Source organism: Phyllobates terribilis, unplaced genomic scaffold (genome assembly GCF_046119375.1).
Source record: "Phyllobates terribilis strain yellow unplaced genomic scaffold, ASM4611937v1 Scaffold_10__3_contigs__length_209671492, whole genome shotgun sequence".
In the NCBI taxonomy this organism is placed as follows: domain Eukaryota; kingdom Metazoa; phylum Chordata; class Amphibia; order Anura; family Dendrobatidae; genus Phyllobates; species Phyllobates terribilis.
The window spans coordinates 124,221,454-124,235,265 of record NW_027362770.1 but is presented as its reverse complement, the minus strand read 5'-3'; the positions used below and the strand labels follow the sequence as shown (position 1 = coordinate 124,235,265).

The window sequence follows — 13,812 nt, the reverse complement described above, 5'->3', positions numbered from 1 at the left end:
AGCAAACAAAGTATTTAAACACCGAGGCCTGGGTGTCAATTAGCAGGAGGAAGGTAGCCGCTGGGTCCTACAGTAAGACAGATCTAAGAAGGTGTCTGTAATGCCAAACGAAGAGATCTTCTGCAACCAACTGCAGGGTAACTGTCACATCTGACACACCCATGACAATATCACAATATTTAATTCCATTAAATCCAACTTCTATAAAACTGGGTATTAGAATTTTATTTATTTATTATGACCATACATAAAAAGGCACAAAAATGAATTACAATTAAATAGAATAAAATAGGACATGTAGTAGGTTTCCTATTATAAAGCTGATCAGAGTGCATATTTTTTTTCCTACACTTATGTGGTTCTTTGAACACTTGACATAAGTGCAGTCAGCAACCCATGCTAAACAATTCATTATATCGCAGCATCAGCACAGACCATGGTTATGGCTTCTATTGATAGATGAAGGCTACCAAGCATCTTTAGAAGATGAGCAGCATACACTTCATTCATGAATGGTCAGGCTATGCTTACATGGATCGCTGCACTAAGTGCTAGAAAAGCATTCACACCAGACATGACTAACATTTGTGCGTTACGTTTTTATCATTCCGTATTAACGGCGTATGGTACCATTTGGATTCTGTCCACACTGTGGTGACTTCTATTCCACTGAGGATCCGATAGCAAAATCACAGTAGTCCGCAGTTATTTTTGTAACCTCAACGGAAACTTGACTAACTCGATTTAAGGAATCCGTATGTCTGCCCCCATTAAAATAATAACACTTATACTCCCCTCCGATGATGACGCCGTTCCGTGGTGTCGGCATTGGCTTTCCCGGGGCTCGAATGACATTGCTATGTCACAATATCCCCGAGGCCAATTATCATTGGCTTTGCTCTCCTACAGAGGCAATTGACAGTAACAGATCAGCAGCAGCTCACTTCCTCTAGTTGTATTGATTGTCCGAAGGAGGGGAGAATGAAGTCACAGCTGATTGACTGCAGGGATTGCATGACCAAGTCATGCGAGCCCTGGGAGAGCCAGCGCCACCACTGCTGGAACGGCGCTTACACCGGAGGGGAGAGTCTAAGTGATATAATATTACTGAGGTCAAATAGGAAATCAAAAGGGGTTATCTAAGTGATGGACAACCCCTTTGAGTTGGGATCCATCAGGATGCAATGAACGTCCTACATTAAAGAATCATTCCCGTCTTCATAGTCAAAAATTGTCAGTTCATGCTTGTAAAAACAAGCACTTTTGCAATTGACCACTCATTAAAACTTGGACCAACCACCGCTGCTGTCTAGCTAGTAAGCACTGTGCTGGGACTAGGAGGTAACAGCAAACTCCTGTGATCCTGGCCTGCATAAAAACAGTGCTTATAGGCTCAACAGAAAGAAGCTGGCTAACACTGCATGTGTTCTGCTGACTAGCAGTGGTGGTCGGTCTCCAAGTCAAAGATATATAAACACACAAAAAAAGTGTTAATATCCCAAGAATGGCTGAAAATTTTAATAAGTCGTAAATTGCAAAAGTGCTTGCATTTACAAGCACTATCCAACAACACCCATCTATGAAGAAGGGTGTGGTGAACAGAACTCGAAGAGTACTCCACAACTTTCTGGATATATCTGTCCTGAGAGCAGACTGTTTCTTAAGGATAACCCTTGTAAAGGACCTAAGGAAGACATGATTTTTTTGGCAAAGATGTATAATAAAATAAATTAATATTCGCTTCTCTGCCGAGCCCGTCTCCGCTTTGGCCGACTGGTGACTAATAAAGACGGCCATACACAGCCAAAAAGCCATTTGTAGGGTCTGAGTGACTGTTACATTTATTTACACTGACACCTAAAGTAACACATAAAATGGGCAATAATAAGACGACTGTGTGAGGCCAGCAGTGTATGGGCGACCGAGACTGCCAAACACTGACCATGCAAATTACATGTAAATGGCCATCATTTACGTCTGATCATGGTTTTATAACTGTACGGAAGGATCGTTAGGCTGACGGGTGATCGCTCAGGCTTTTTGAGCAAGTAGATAGCTAAAAGCTGTGATGTAAATAGTGGTTGTACATTCGCTTTCTGCAAGTGCATTATGTTTTTTCTCTTTTATCCCAAACTGGGAACTATTTGCATTGGATAGTGCACCATAAGTAAAAATGTGCACTTATTTGCAACTTTTTGCCCTACTTTTGATGCCCTTTCCATATTTACAAAATATGACTGAGATTAGCTGGAGGCGCGGGGCTATCTGGACTTAAGGGGGTTTTAGGATCAGCAGCTAGGGGACATTCTGAAATAGGAATATCCCTTATTCTAATTTGCGCCAAAAATTGACAAATTATGGTGGAATTCTTCACCAGCTTGTAGTTGGGGTAGACTTTTCGGGATGTGGTGAAGTTTATTGGTCACCTGGGACCTGGAGGTCTTCACCCACCTTCAGGGCAGGATATTAGACATCAGCAGTCTCCTATAAGGGACAGGCAGGAGCATACAAAACTAGATGCATAGCAAAAGTAGACGAGCAAAGATCGGTTTTTAACCTTTTCCCTCCTTAGGACATTTGGCCATGATTAAAAATTGGCAAGGTCTAGCCCTTAGGCTTAGTCACGGCCATCATTTACGTAGTACACAGTTTTGATATTATTTGCTGGCCGTTGAGATACTGAATGAAGGCACATTAAACATATAGACAGCTTATTAACACCAAGGTGTCAGTCATGGTGCGAGGGGCAGCGGCTTGTGACAGCTCCTGATGCCATCTAGACACACATATCCCACAGATTGTAGTGAAGGGTAATGGATCTTAACCCGCTAACAAATAAAATGCTCATCCAACTCCGATAGCTCTTAGAGCCGCCATTGGCGGTGCCAAGCCTTTCATGTGAAGAGGTGCAAGGAGGTAGCCGCGGCTCTTGGCCGGGGACATCAGTAAGTCCCCGGTGCTCAGCGAGTGAGGAAGGCCCAGGGGGCTTGTGCTGTTTGCAGAGAAGTTGAAGTTGGGATCCAGCCGGACGTTCACCCGCTCCAAAACAGGAAGGCAGGGGCTGGAGGTTGTTGTTCGAAGACTGGCGAGCGGAGAGCCGAGTCCTGTGGAGGAAACAATAAGAAATCAGTCTACAGCAGACTACAATGGCTCAGGAGGAGAGGAAGCCGCGAGGAATGCTCGAGCAACAGGAAGCGCCTGGGAAGCCGCAGACCAAGACCTAAATATTGCTTTCTAAAGTGCAGGTGTGGAAGTCAGCACATATATGTAGAAATCAAGAACTGCACAAATAACAATTCCTTAAAGCGGACCCATCACCGGGTTTTTGTTATGTAATACGGGAGCAGCATAATGTAGGGGCAGAGACCCTGATTCCAGTGATGTGTCACTTACTAGGCTCTGTGCTGCTGTTTCAATAGAATCAGTGTTTTATCAGCAGAAGATCATCAATAAAGGGCTAGTTGTTTTGTGCTTCCTAGTCCTCATGCTTTGGCTCAGTGTAATCCCGCCCCCACCACCGATTAACAGCTTTCTGCCTATGCACAGTGTATACAACTGCCAATCAGAGTTGTGGGCGGAGTTACACAGAGCTCAGCATGCAAAGCACCGCTAGATTTGCAGCAGAGAAAACAGGGATTGTATCAAAATGACATCAAGCAGCCCAGTAAGTGACACATCGCTGGAATCAGGGTCTCCGTCCCTAGAACATGCTATATTTATTTATTTTACTCATTTATATAGCACCATTAATTCCACAGAGCTTTACAGGCATTATCATAATGTGAGAGCAGCAAAAACCTGGTGACAGATTCCATTTTAGTAGATATAACACAGCAATCATTTTTACTTCATAGACATCTATAGTACATCATCACATCCAAAAAAGATCCAGAAATCTGTACAGATTTGTTTCCTAGAAATCTTTATATTTGTCAAAGTTTTATTTTATCTGTTAAGAATCTCCAAGTCTCCAAATGACACAGTAAGTCAAAGGCAGTTTCTCAGCACAAAATGACTGTTCAAACCAAGCTCAGGTGCACCCTTGGTGTGGCCAAACCATTCAGTGCACCTTCCAACCTACTTCTTTTCCATGTATCTCCTCTTCCTTGACTGACAGCTCTGGCTTTACAAGAGCCATAGAAGGGCAGAGATAAATGGGAAGCAAATACGTGGGAAGGTACGCCAAACCGTTTGGTCATGTCAAGGGTGCACCAAGCGCCTGTACTTGGCTTGGTTTGAACAGTTATATTGTGTTGTACCGGCAACAGATTTAAATGCCGCTGTCAGAAAAAGACAGTAGCATCTAAATGGTTAAAAACTACGATCGGAGCTCAGCTCTAGACACTGCTGGTAGCCGGCTTCTTCCGCTCCTAAACCCCCTTCCACACTTGGGGACCCCAGGATCTTTATATATGAGAAGAGATTAACACACGGTAGATGGCTCTACAGCAGGAATGCCAAACTTAAACACACAGAGGGTCAAAGTGAAAAACTTGGCAGAACAGCGGGCCCCACACAGTCCCCCATACAGACAGAACAGCGGGCCCCACACAGAACAGCGGGCCCCACACAGTCCCCCACACAGACAGAACAGCGGGCCCCACACAGAACAGCGGGCCCCATACAGAGTAATGGGCCCCACACAGTCCCCCACACAGACAGAACAGCGGGCCCCACACAGAACAGCGGGCCCCACACAGAACAGCGGGCCCCACACAGAACAGCGGGCCCCACACAGAACAGCGGGCCCCACACAGTCCCCCATACAGAGTAATGGGCCCCACACAGTCCCCCACACAGAACAGCGGGCCCCACACAGTCCCCCACACAGAACAGCGGGCCCCACACAGTCCCCCATACAGAACAGCGGGCCCCACACAGAACAGCAGGCCCCACACAGTCCCCCATACAGAACAGCGGGCCCCACACAGAACAGCGGGCCCCACACAGAACAGCGGGCCCCACACAGAACAGCGGGCCCCACACAGAACAGCGGGCCCCACACAGAACAGCGGGCCCCACACAGAACAGCGGGCCCCACACAGAACAGCGGGCCCCACACAGAACAGCGGGCCCCACACAGTCCCCCATACAGAGTAATGGGCCCTACACAGTCCCCCATACAGAGTAATGGGCCCCACACAGAACAGCGGGCCCCACACAGAACAGCGGGCCCCACACAGAACAGCGGGCCCCACACAGAACAGCGGGCCCCACACAGTCCCCCATACAGAACAGCGGGCCCCACACAGTCCCCCATACAGAACAGCGGGCCCCACACAGTCCCCCATACAGAACAGCGGGCCCCACACAGTCCCCCATACAGAACAATGGGCCCCACACAGTCTTCCCTACAGAACAATGGGCCCCACATAGTCCTCCATACAGAACAATGGGCCCCACATAGTCCTCCATACAGAACAATGGGCCCCACATAGTCCTCCATACAGAACAATGGGCCCCACATAGTCCTCCATACAGAACAATGGGCCCCACATAGTCCTCCATACAGAACAATGGGCCCCACATAGTCCTCCATACAGAACAATGGGCCCCACATAGTCCTCCATACAGAACAATGGGCCCCACATAGTCCTCCATACAGAACAATGGGCCCCACATAGTCCTCCATACAGAACAATGGGCCCCACATAGTCCTCCATACAGAACAATGGGCCCCACATAGTCCTCCATACAGAACAATGGGCCCCACATAGTCCTCCATACAGAACAATGGGCCCCACATAGTCCTCCATACAGAACAATGGGCCCCACATAGTCCTCCATACAGAACAATGGGCCTCACATAGTCCTCCATACAGAACAATGGGCCCCACATAGTCCTCCATACAGAACAATGGGCCCCACATAGTCCTCCATACAGAACAATGGGCCCCACATAGTCCTCCATACAGAACAATGGGCCTCACATAGTCCTCCATACAGAACAATGGGCCCCACATAGTCCTCCATACAGAACAATGGGCCCCACATAGTCCTCCATACAGAACAATGGGCCCCACATAGTCTTCCATACAGAACAATGGGCCCACACAGGGGTGGTGTTCTTGTGAAAGGGACCAAATATAAACATTAACAACATTTTGCCTAGCTGGCAACTAGAACCCCAAACTAAAGCCCTTAAAACTTATCTTTTATTAAAGTATATAACTCTTCCAAGGATAGTGAGTATTAAAATATTTGCCATTAAGCCTCTGTCCCCTGATGACGCCAGTTAGGCGAAACATGTCGGGGAGGCTTTAATTTTGGATTTTATGATAAGGCATAGGCAGTGTTAACATGAGATAGGTGGTCTGCGGCCACTAACACATGATAATGAGAATTGGTCGGATAACCACATCGTGGAAAAGCAATATTGCAGATTACAATATCCGACCCCACTCTGCTGCCTGTACCTATGCAAATATTTTAATACTCACTATCCTTGGAAGAGTTATATACTTTAATAAAAGATAAGTTTTAAGGGCTTTAGTTTGGGGTTCTAGTTGCCAACTAGGCAAAATGTTGTTAATGTTATTACCCCTACGCTGTCTTTAGTTGAACAGTGTTGGTTAGTGGGGACCAAATATAAATCACCCTGTGGGACAAATTTGTCCCACGGGCCAGAGCTTAGCCGAGCACACTTACGTGTTGGTCAGTGACAATAATGAAAGACAACTCCTTGAAGACATTCTTAAAATTATTGTTGAATATTTGGGGCTATGTGGATTGTAAATCCGAGTCAATGCGCTTTATGCAATTAATTGGAAAAAATGTATGTACAAAGCAAGGGCGCCCCCTAGTGTTTTTATCACAGTATACACGATACATGCCAAGTGAAATGTAACTATCATGGGAGCTTCTAATAATTTTTATTACTGAATATCTCAGTATTTTAACCCAATAGTGACCATATAACTTTCATTTACATCATGTGATTGCGGTGGGTGTATGGAGCGGGTTCAGGAACTGAGCCTGCACCATACCTGGCAGACTGCCTCACAGTCGGCCTTTGCCTGTAACAGCAGTAACCAGAACATGTTTCGATCGCTGCTGTTTAACCATTTAAATGCTGCAGTCAATCACCGGCTCCCATCAATCCACTGAATAGCGATTCGCGGAGAGCCAAAAAGTCGTTATTGCATCCGGAGGCCTGCCTTGCCATGGGCTAAGCTTAATAGGAGAACAATGATTTCCTTATATATTGCGACATTGTGATATTGTATAAGATCAAAACAATCATAAGTTATGGGTGACGAAAAAAAAACATATTTGGTGTCGCCACATTTGTAAAAGTCTGATTATTGAGAGATATATATATTTTTTAACAAACGTTAAACGCCAATATAAAAGAAATAAAAAAATGGAAGAACGGTGCTTTTTCGATTGTTGCGTTCCCCAGAAAAAATGCATTAAAGAGATAGAAATGTTGTATGTAAGTCAAAATGGTCTAAGCAAAAATGTGAGCTCAGAACGCAAAAAAAGAAGCCCTTGCCTAGTTCGAATGATGGAAAAATCAAAAAAGATTTATGGGTCTCAAATAATGGAAACATAAATTTTTTTTTTTAAAATATCCCCAAAAAAAATCAAAACCGTATAAGGTTGGTATGGCTTTATCCTTACCTTCAGTCACATGAGGCTGCAGCTCCAGGAGTTTCTGCTGAGACGCTCCATGTCCCGATTTTGCAGCCCTTTCAAAATGTCTCAAAGCTTCTGGTCCGCTGGCCGCAACGCCGAAACCTTGTTCATAACACACTCCCAGGTTGTACCGGCTCTGAACATCCTGATACATAAAGACAAAGATATATGGAATTTCACTTTTTCATTAATAACTACTATATTGCTTATCGGTGCCCCGCGATCAGGCACTTTAAATGTCGCTGTCAGATATCAAAAGCAGCAATTAAGTGGTTAACAGCACTGGGTGGAGCTCAGCTGCTGTTCGAGTTGGATGCCGGCTATGTAAAACAGTCAGTATCTGCCAGCAATGATACGGGCTCAGCTGCTGAGATTGCATTAAAATATGGGAACCAGACATATGACATAATAAAACATCATATGTCTGGAAAGGGTTAAACAGTCGATATCACCTTACCCATCCAATAACCGTAGTAAGATTACATGACCAATACATACCCCATTTTCAGCTGCCATCCAAAAATATTTTGCTGCTTTCTCAGGATCCAAATGAGATTCTTTACTATAGAAGACCCCCAGATAAGCTTGTGCCTGGCAAGGGAAGAAAAAAAAAAAGCCTGAGTATGGGCTGCATAGATGGTCATTAATTTCACTATACACTACAATGCCGAAGTTATACACAGTATAGTACAAGCGATCAAACAACTGAATGTTTAAATCCCATAGGGAAAAAAAGAAGAAAAAAAAATGTTTAAAAAAAGAAAAAAAATCTCCAATAAATAAAACATTCAGTATTGCAACACTGACAAAAGTCCAATTGATCAAAATATCTAAAAAAAAAAAAAAAAAAAAAAGGTATATCACCCATAAAATAAACACTAAATCGAAAAAACAGAAATGCTGTTTTTTTTTTGGTTGCCGCACCTTGTCCAAAAGGGCAATAAAAAGTGATCAAAACATTGTATGTACCCCAAAATCGTACCAATAGAGCTACAGCTTGCCACACACGAAACAAGTCATCACACGGCTCCTTCCACAGAAATTTTAAAAGTCCCGGGTTTCAGAGAATGGCGACACAATTTTTTTATACAATGATGCCAAACTGTTATATTTCTGAAAAATAAAGATAACAGTTTGGCATCATTGTATACATACATTGTCACCACGCACTAAAAACAAAAAATATATATAGCGGAATTCATTTTTTTCAGAATTCCTTCGCACTTGGATTTTTTTTCCCCAGTAAATTATATGGTGAAATTCAAAATTAGAACTTGTCCTGAAAAAAAGAAGCCCTCATATGGTCAAGTTGATAGAAAACAAAAAAAAAAGAAGAAGAAGAAGAGGAGGTAAACAGGTTGTGGCAGGAAGGTAATCATCATGTTTGCCGTGCCCACAGTTCAGGTGGTGAGCCCCACCAGTCAATGCCGATCAGATTATTTGGAAGCCTTTTGGATGACTGCCCCTGACCCACCTCCTTCACTCCGGCTTCAGCAGCTTCTTGCAGCATTTCCACTGCTGACCGAGTGTCCTCGGGTTTGACGTTCAGGAGATAACGGGCATAGCGATATTTGGCCTGCTGGTGCCCTCCTCTGGCAGCCAAGAGGTACAGCTCTGCAGCCTGGAGGAGTAAAAACAGAAACGTTACGTGTGCTGAAAAGAAGCAGATAACTGCTGCAAAAGCCATTTACAGATTCTTGGAGGACACCAATATATCTGCAACTATCTAATCTCCAAAAAATAAGGCAGCACCCCAGGAGATCAAAGAAAACAACCAATCACTTGTTTCTTAGATCTTCTAGGGCGCTCTGTGTGTATCCAGAGGATTTTTTATTTACACCGACACCCACAAAGGAGTTATTCTCCTCTAACCTGTAATATTATATACACACACACATTCATTCAGTGAATAGTCATGTGTGTTACATATCAGTTCAAGAAGCGGATATACATTTCCTTCCACTTAAATGAGAACCAAGCTGCAGTACCCTAGAATGGCCACCACACCGTGTAGGGCGCTGCGGTGCTCAGGCTCTGTACACTTGTGTACTTTCAACGACTGGGGCATAAGGTGTTAACTGATCATTAACGGTTCTAGTGGATGGACCCCAACTAATCCTATACTGGAGACCCATCTCAAAAGATAGGTCATCAGTATCAGGCATCTGAAGACATAACCATGAATTCCCATTCTGTCCGGCCTGGTGGCCACATCTTGTGGATTGGTAATACCCTGGAGACATAGGCAATGCTCAGAGGAAGCCACATTGCAGCAGGTACCTTTGACAGGTCTTTGCGGACACCTTGCCCCCTCTCGTAGCACACAGCAGTGTTGTATTGAGCCTTGCTGTATCCGGCCGCCGCAGACTCCCGGAAGAACTGGAAGGCAGATCTGTAGTCTCCACTGTCCCTCGCACTGAGGATTCCTGGTGACAAAACAAGAGAGTATCGGATAAAATGACATTCTCAATATAACAGCCCCTTAATATATGTCCGTCCTCTAAGCATCAAATCAGAGAGTCGTTAGTCAAAAGAAAAACCGGGAAGGGATGAATTTCGCAGACTTCCCGTCCAGCAGTCATAGATTCTCCCATCTCGAATTTCCATACATTACATATCTTTTTAAGCATCCACCATTAAGATGGAATATTTGTTATATCCATCTTTCATCTACTGCAATCTCCGTTGGTTCCTGTTGATGCATCTCGCACCTGCGCCGTCCTTCCCCATACTGTGGTGCCATTGTTTGTCTTAGATTCTATGGGGACTCGCGTGCTTGCTTTTGCCGAGTGCCTGAGCACCGTCTTCTTCTGGCATGTGCGCGTTACAGCACCAGTGTATTAGTCAAATTTTATATATCCTCTGTTTTTACTCACTCTTACCCCCTGATGAAGCTAGTGCATTAGCGAAACGCAACTTGAGGTTCAGCTTTGTCTGGCCGCGCCCTTGCCTCTGCGAAATATGTCGCAAGGTAATATGACATTCTCTTATGTTAATGCTTGGACGAGGTAGTTACCCATTATTGTAAGCACACGTAGTTACAGTTGTCTTCCACTTATATATAATTGGCCCTCTGTTATCTTATTTTAGTTCACTATTGGGATTTTCTATCTGCATATAATAAAGTTGGTGCAAACTGATTTGCAAGACCCGGTCTACTGGCCTCACCAGTAACCTGTGGCATCTGGATGTGAACTGCCACTTACCTGACGGCACCTGCGGCTCCTTTTGATTAGCCAGCTTGGCATGTCACCACGTGTGTGTAAAGTCAGGCTGGCTAATCAGAAGAACTATAAATGCTTTCAAGGGGTCATTCAGTACCATATGAACTTTACTCTGCCGGTGCATCTTGCTGGCAATTCAGTGACATCATGTAGACAGAGAAGAGTCTTCTCTTCCGCTCTGACAGGACGTGACTGCCGACGTCCTGCTGATTGACAGCGGCCGGTGATGGATCTGAGTCGGTGCCAGGTAGCTGCCTCTGTTAGCAACTACCCGCCCGTCCTGGACCATCCCTTTAATAGTTTTTTCCCCCGTTTCCATCACGGGATGCATTGTGGTAGGATTTTTACAGCTCAATTAAGTGAAACCATTTCTCGTTTCCATCCAGGGAACTAAAGACTGTTCAGACCTTGCACTCGCATGCAGCAGGGGGCCACAACATGAATATTCACCCCAATGCTGCTCATTGCTCAAAGAATTACCTTGTTTATATATTATACACTATACCCCCCCTTCAAATTCTGCTGAACGGTGAAGGGGGCTGAGTCCTAAGACCGCCACCGATCGCTGATAAAAAAAGCTCTGAAACATTCAGCTGACAATTTTGGTGGAACTGGCCAAAAGTGTAATGTGTATGGGTGTGTGTCGGGTGAGATGGGCATTTCCCAATGGCAGGTGCTGGGAAAAAAGGTGGATCAGGCATATTGGATATCAACATGCCCGATCCCTTCTTCTTACAGTAGATAGCCGGCCGTCAGAGTTGTCTGTGACTTACAGTAAACACATGCGTATGTGGAGGGGGTTGTGATGTATTTTATTGTAAGTGGTTTAATAATATATGACCATGGCAGCCATTTACCGAAGATATTGAGCACGGTAGGCATGCTGGTCTCTGTGACGTCCAGCAGTCGTGAGGCAGCGCCCTGAAGAGACTCTCCAGCTTCTTCCTTTGGTTCCGAGTGCTAAAAAGTAAATCAAATAAATCCCAACATTATAACAAGACATATAATATTCTAATCTACACGTATCATCACCAGTCAGCAATACTAAAGACCATTAGAAAAAAAGATGCATGCACCCTACGACATGATCCCTGTGCCGTTACCTCCCGAGAAGACGTCGATGCTTTATCCCCTCTCGTGGATGGTCCATACGTGGAGCCGACATCAAGAAAGTCTTTAGTCTGTGATTCTTCTGGGGCAGGAAAGACAAGAATAAGCCGATCATGTAGAGGAGAAGACTAGTGGAAAAGTCAACAGTCCACCAGGCCGTTATCTCCAAGGTTACCTGGCACAGCCACAAGGTGTTGTCGGCCACTAGTGGGCGCTGTAGAGGTGGTCTGTAGAGAGGCGTCGGCGTCCTGCTGATGCACGCCACCTTGTAAGTGGAGATCTTTCCAGGCCAGCGGCTGGACGGCTTGCGGGACAATCTGACTTTTCACAGCTTTACAAACACAGTAAGAAAAGAAACAGCTGAAATAATAGATTCTAAATTATATTTTGATATTTCCCCACTTTTGTTGTATAGACCAGTACAGGACACGATTCCATACAGCGGACGGCATGCTGAAGCATACCAGCCAGAAAGTGACCTACAGACTTTCTTTTGATCTTGGTCAGGTTTATTAGGGGCTTATGGACCAATTTAATATATGTGTCCGAGGGCTTTTTGGCAAAAAATCAAATATACCCCATAAAAGCAGCGTAAAGGTGCCCCAATACTTAACTCATACTTTTCCTACATTAGCGAGGTTCCCTTATGTCTACTTTGCCAAAGAACTGGGACAAGTCCCCAATATACCAGGCTCCTTATGTAGGATTTTCCTTAATAAAAAACACATCTCCTCTCCACCAGAGACGGCCAAGTTGTCTAAAAGCAGGATCACCCCAAAATCTCTTTTCAAGAGATTCTGTCAGTAAGATCAACCCTTCTCCAAACTGCATAAATGGACATGCAAGTCTTTGAAATGTAAATCCATTGACACCTTTATATCTTCCGTCTGTTGCTGCATTTACAAGTAATCAGCATTTTCATGGATATGCAAATGTTATGGATGTGACAGAGCACTTATCAAGCCTTTGTCTCCTCTGTTTCCCCAACCAGCACCAGCTTCTTTAGGTTGATTGATAACTCATGGTCTGATTTCCTTGCCTGACACTACAGACAAGCTAAAGAGGCTGATGCTGGGCAACCAGGAGAGGCAGAGGTTCGGGAAGTGCTCCGTCACTCCCAAAGCACTTAGTGCCTCATTTGATATGAACTAAAACGCAATGAAACAAAATTTCTCAGGAATGCAGAAACAGATCGAAGATATAAAGGTGTCGATGGATTTACATGTCAAACACCTGCACGCCCATATATGCCATTTGATGGGACTGATTTAACAGATTATTTTTTAAAAAGGAGCAATGTAAAGTGTGTAGCCAGAGCAAACAAATAATAAGTAAGGGCATCTACATGCGAGACGCACACACTCTTGCTCAATATTACTACAAACCACTATATTTTTCATAGGTCTCGGAATGACAACTGCCCCACCCCCACCTCTGGGGTTCTGCTGTTCTAAGTGGGGGAACCGAGCGTTCAGCCTCCTTGTACAGAGTCTCTCGGGCTATTCTGCATGTTTCCTACCAAGTTAAATGTTTGCCTCTGTCTGACTGGAATGATTCAGCCCACCATTTCTTAAAAAAAAAAAAAAAATGCACGTGGTAACCATTATTTTGCAATGGGTCCCTACCACAGATACCGCATTTTTCGGGCTATAAGACGCACCCCAAATTTGGGGGTGGAAAATAGGAAAAAAAATATTTTTTATAAGATGGGGGTCCGTCTTATAGTCTGAATAGGTATCTTACTTGGGGTGGACGGTGAAGCGGGGGGGCGTCATAGGAGGCAAGGTCCTTCAGGAAGCCGGCGGAAGTGGATGAATGCTGCGGAACCTGGATGCAAAAA

General features: G+C 44.7%; 1 protein-coding gene across 2 annotated transcripts in view; it reads right to left on the bottom strand.

Annotated features, from left to right (window-relative positions):
• Window positions 1-210: 210 nt before the first annotated feature.
• The window catches only part of DELE1 (DAP3 binding cell death enhancer 1), a 30,000-nt gene continuing 16,398 nt past the window's right edge, over window positions 211-13,812 (bottom strand). The window contains exons 5-12 of one of the 2 annotated variants that reach the window (XM_073649752.1): window positions 12,148-12,303; window positions 11,966-12,054; window positions 11,720-11,822; window positions 9,919-10,064; window positions 9,113-9,259; window positions 8,137-8,229; window positions 7,624-7,783; window positions 211-3,104 (exon numbers count right to left, since the gene is read on the bottom strand). In XM_073649752.1, the coding sequence (XP_073505853.1) occupies window positions 2,845-3,104; window positions 7,624-7,783; window positions 8,137-8,229; window positions 9,113-9,259; window positions 9,919-10,064; window positions 11,720-11,822; window positions 11,966-12,054; window positions 12,148-12,303 (1,154 nt within the window). In that variant the 3' untranslated portion in view covers window positions 211-2,844. The remainder of the gene's footprint in view (window positions 3,105-7,623; window positions 7,784-8,136; window positions 8,230-9,112; window positions 9,260-9,918; window positions 10,065-11,719; window positions 11,823-11,965; window positions 12,055-12,147; window positions 12,304-13,812) is intronic. The other variant, XM_073649753.1, reaches the window with a different exon arrangement.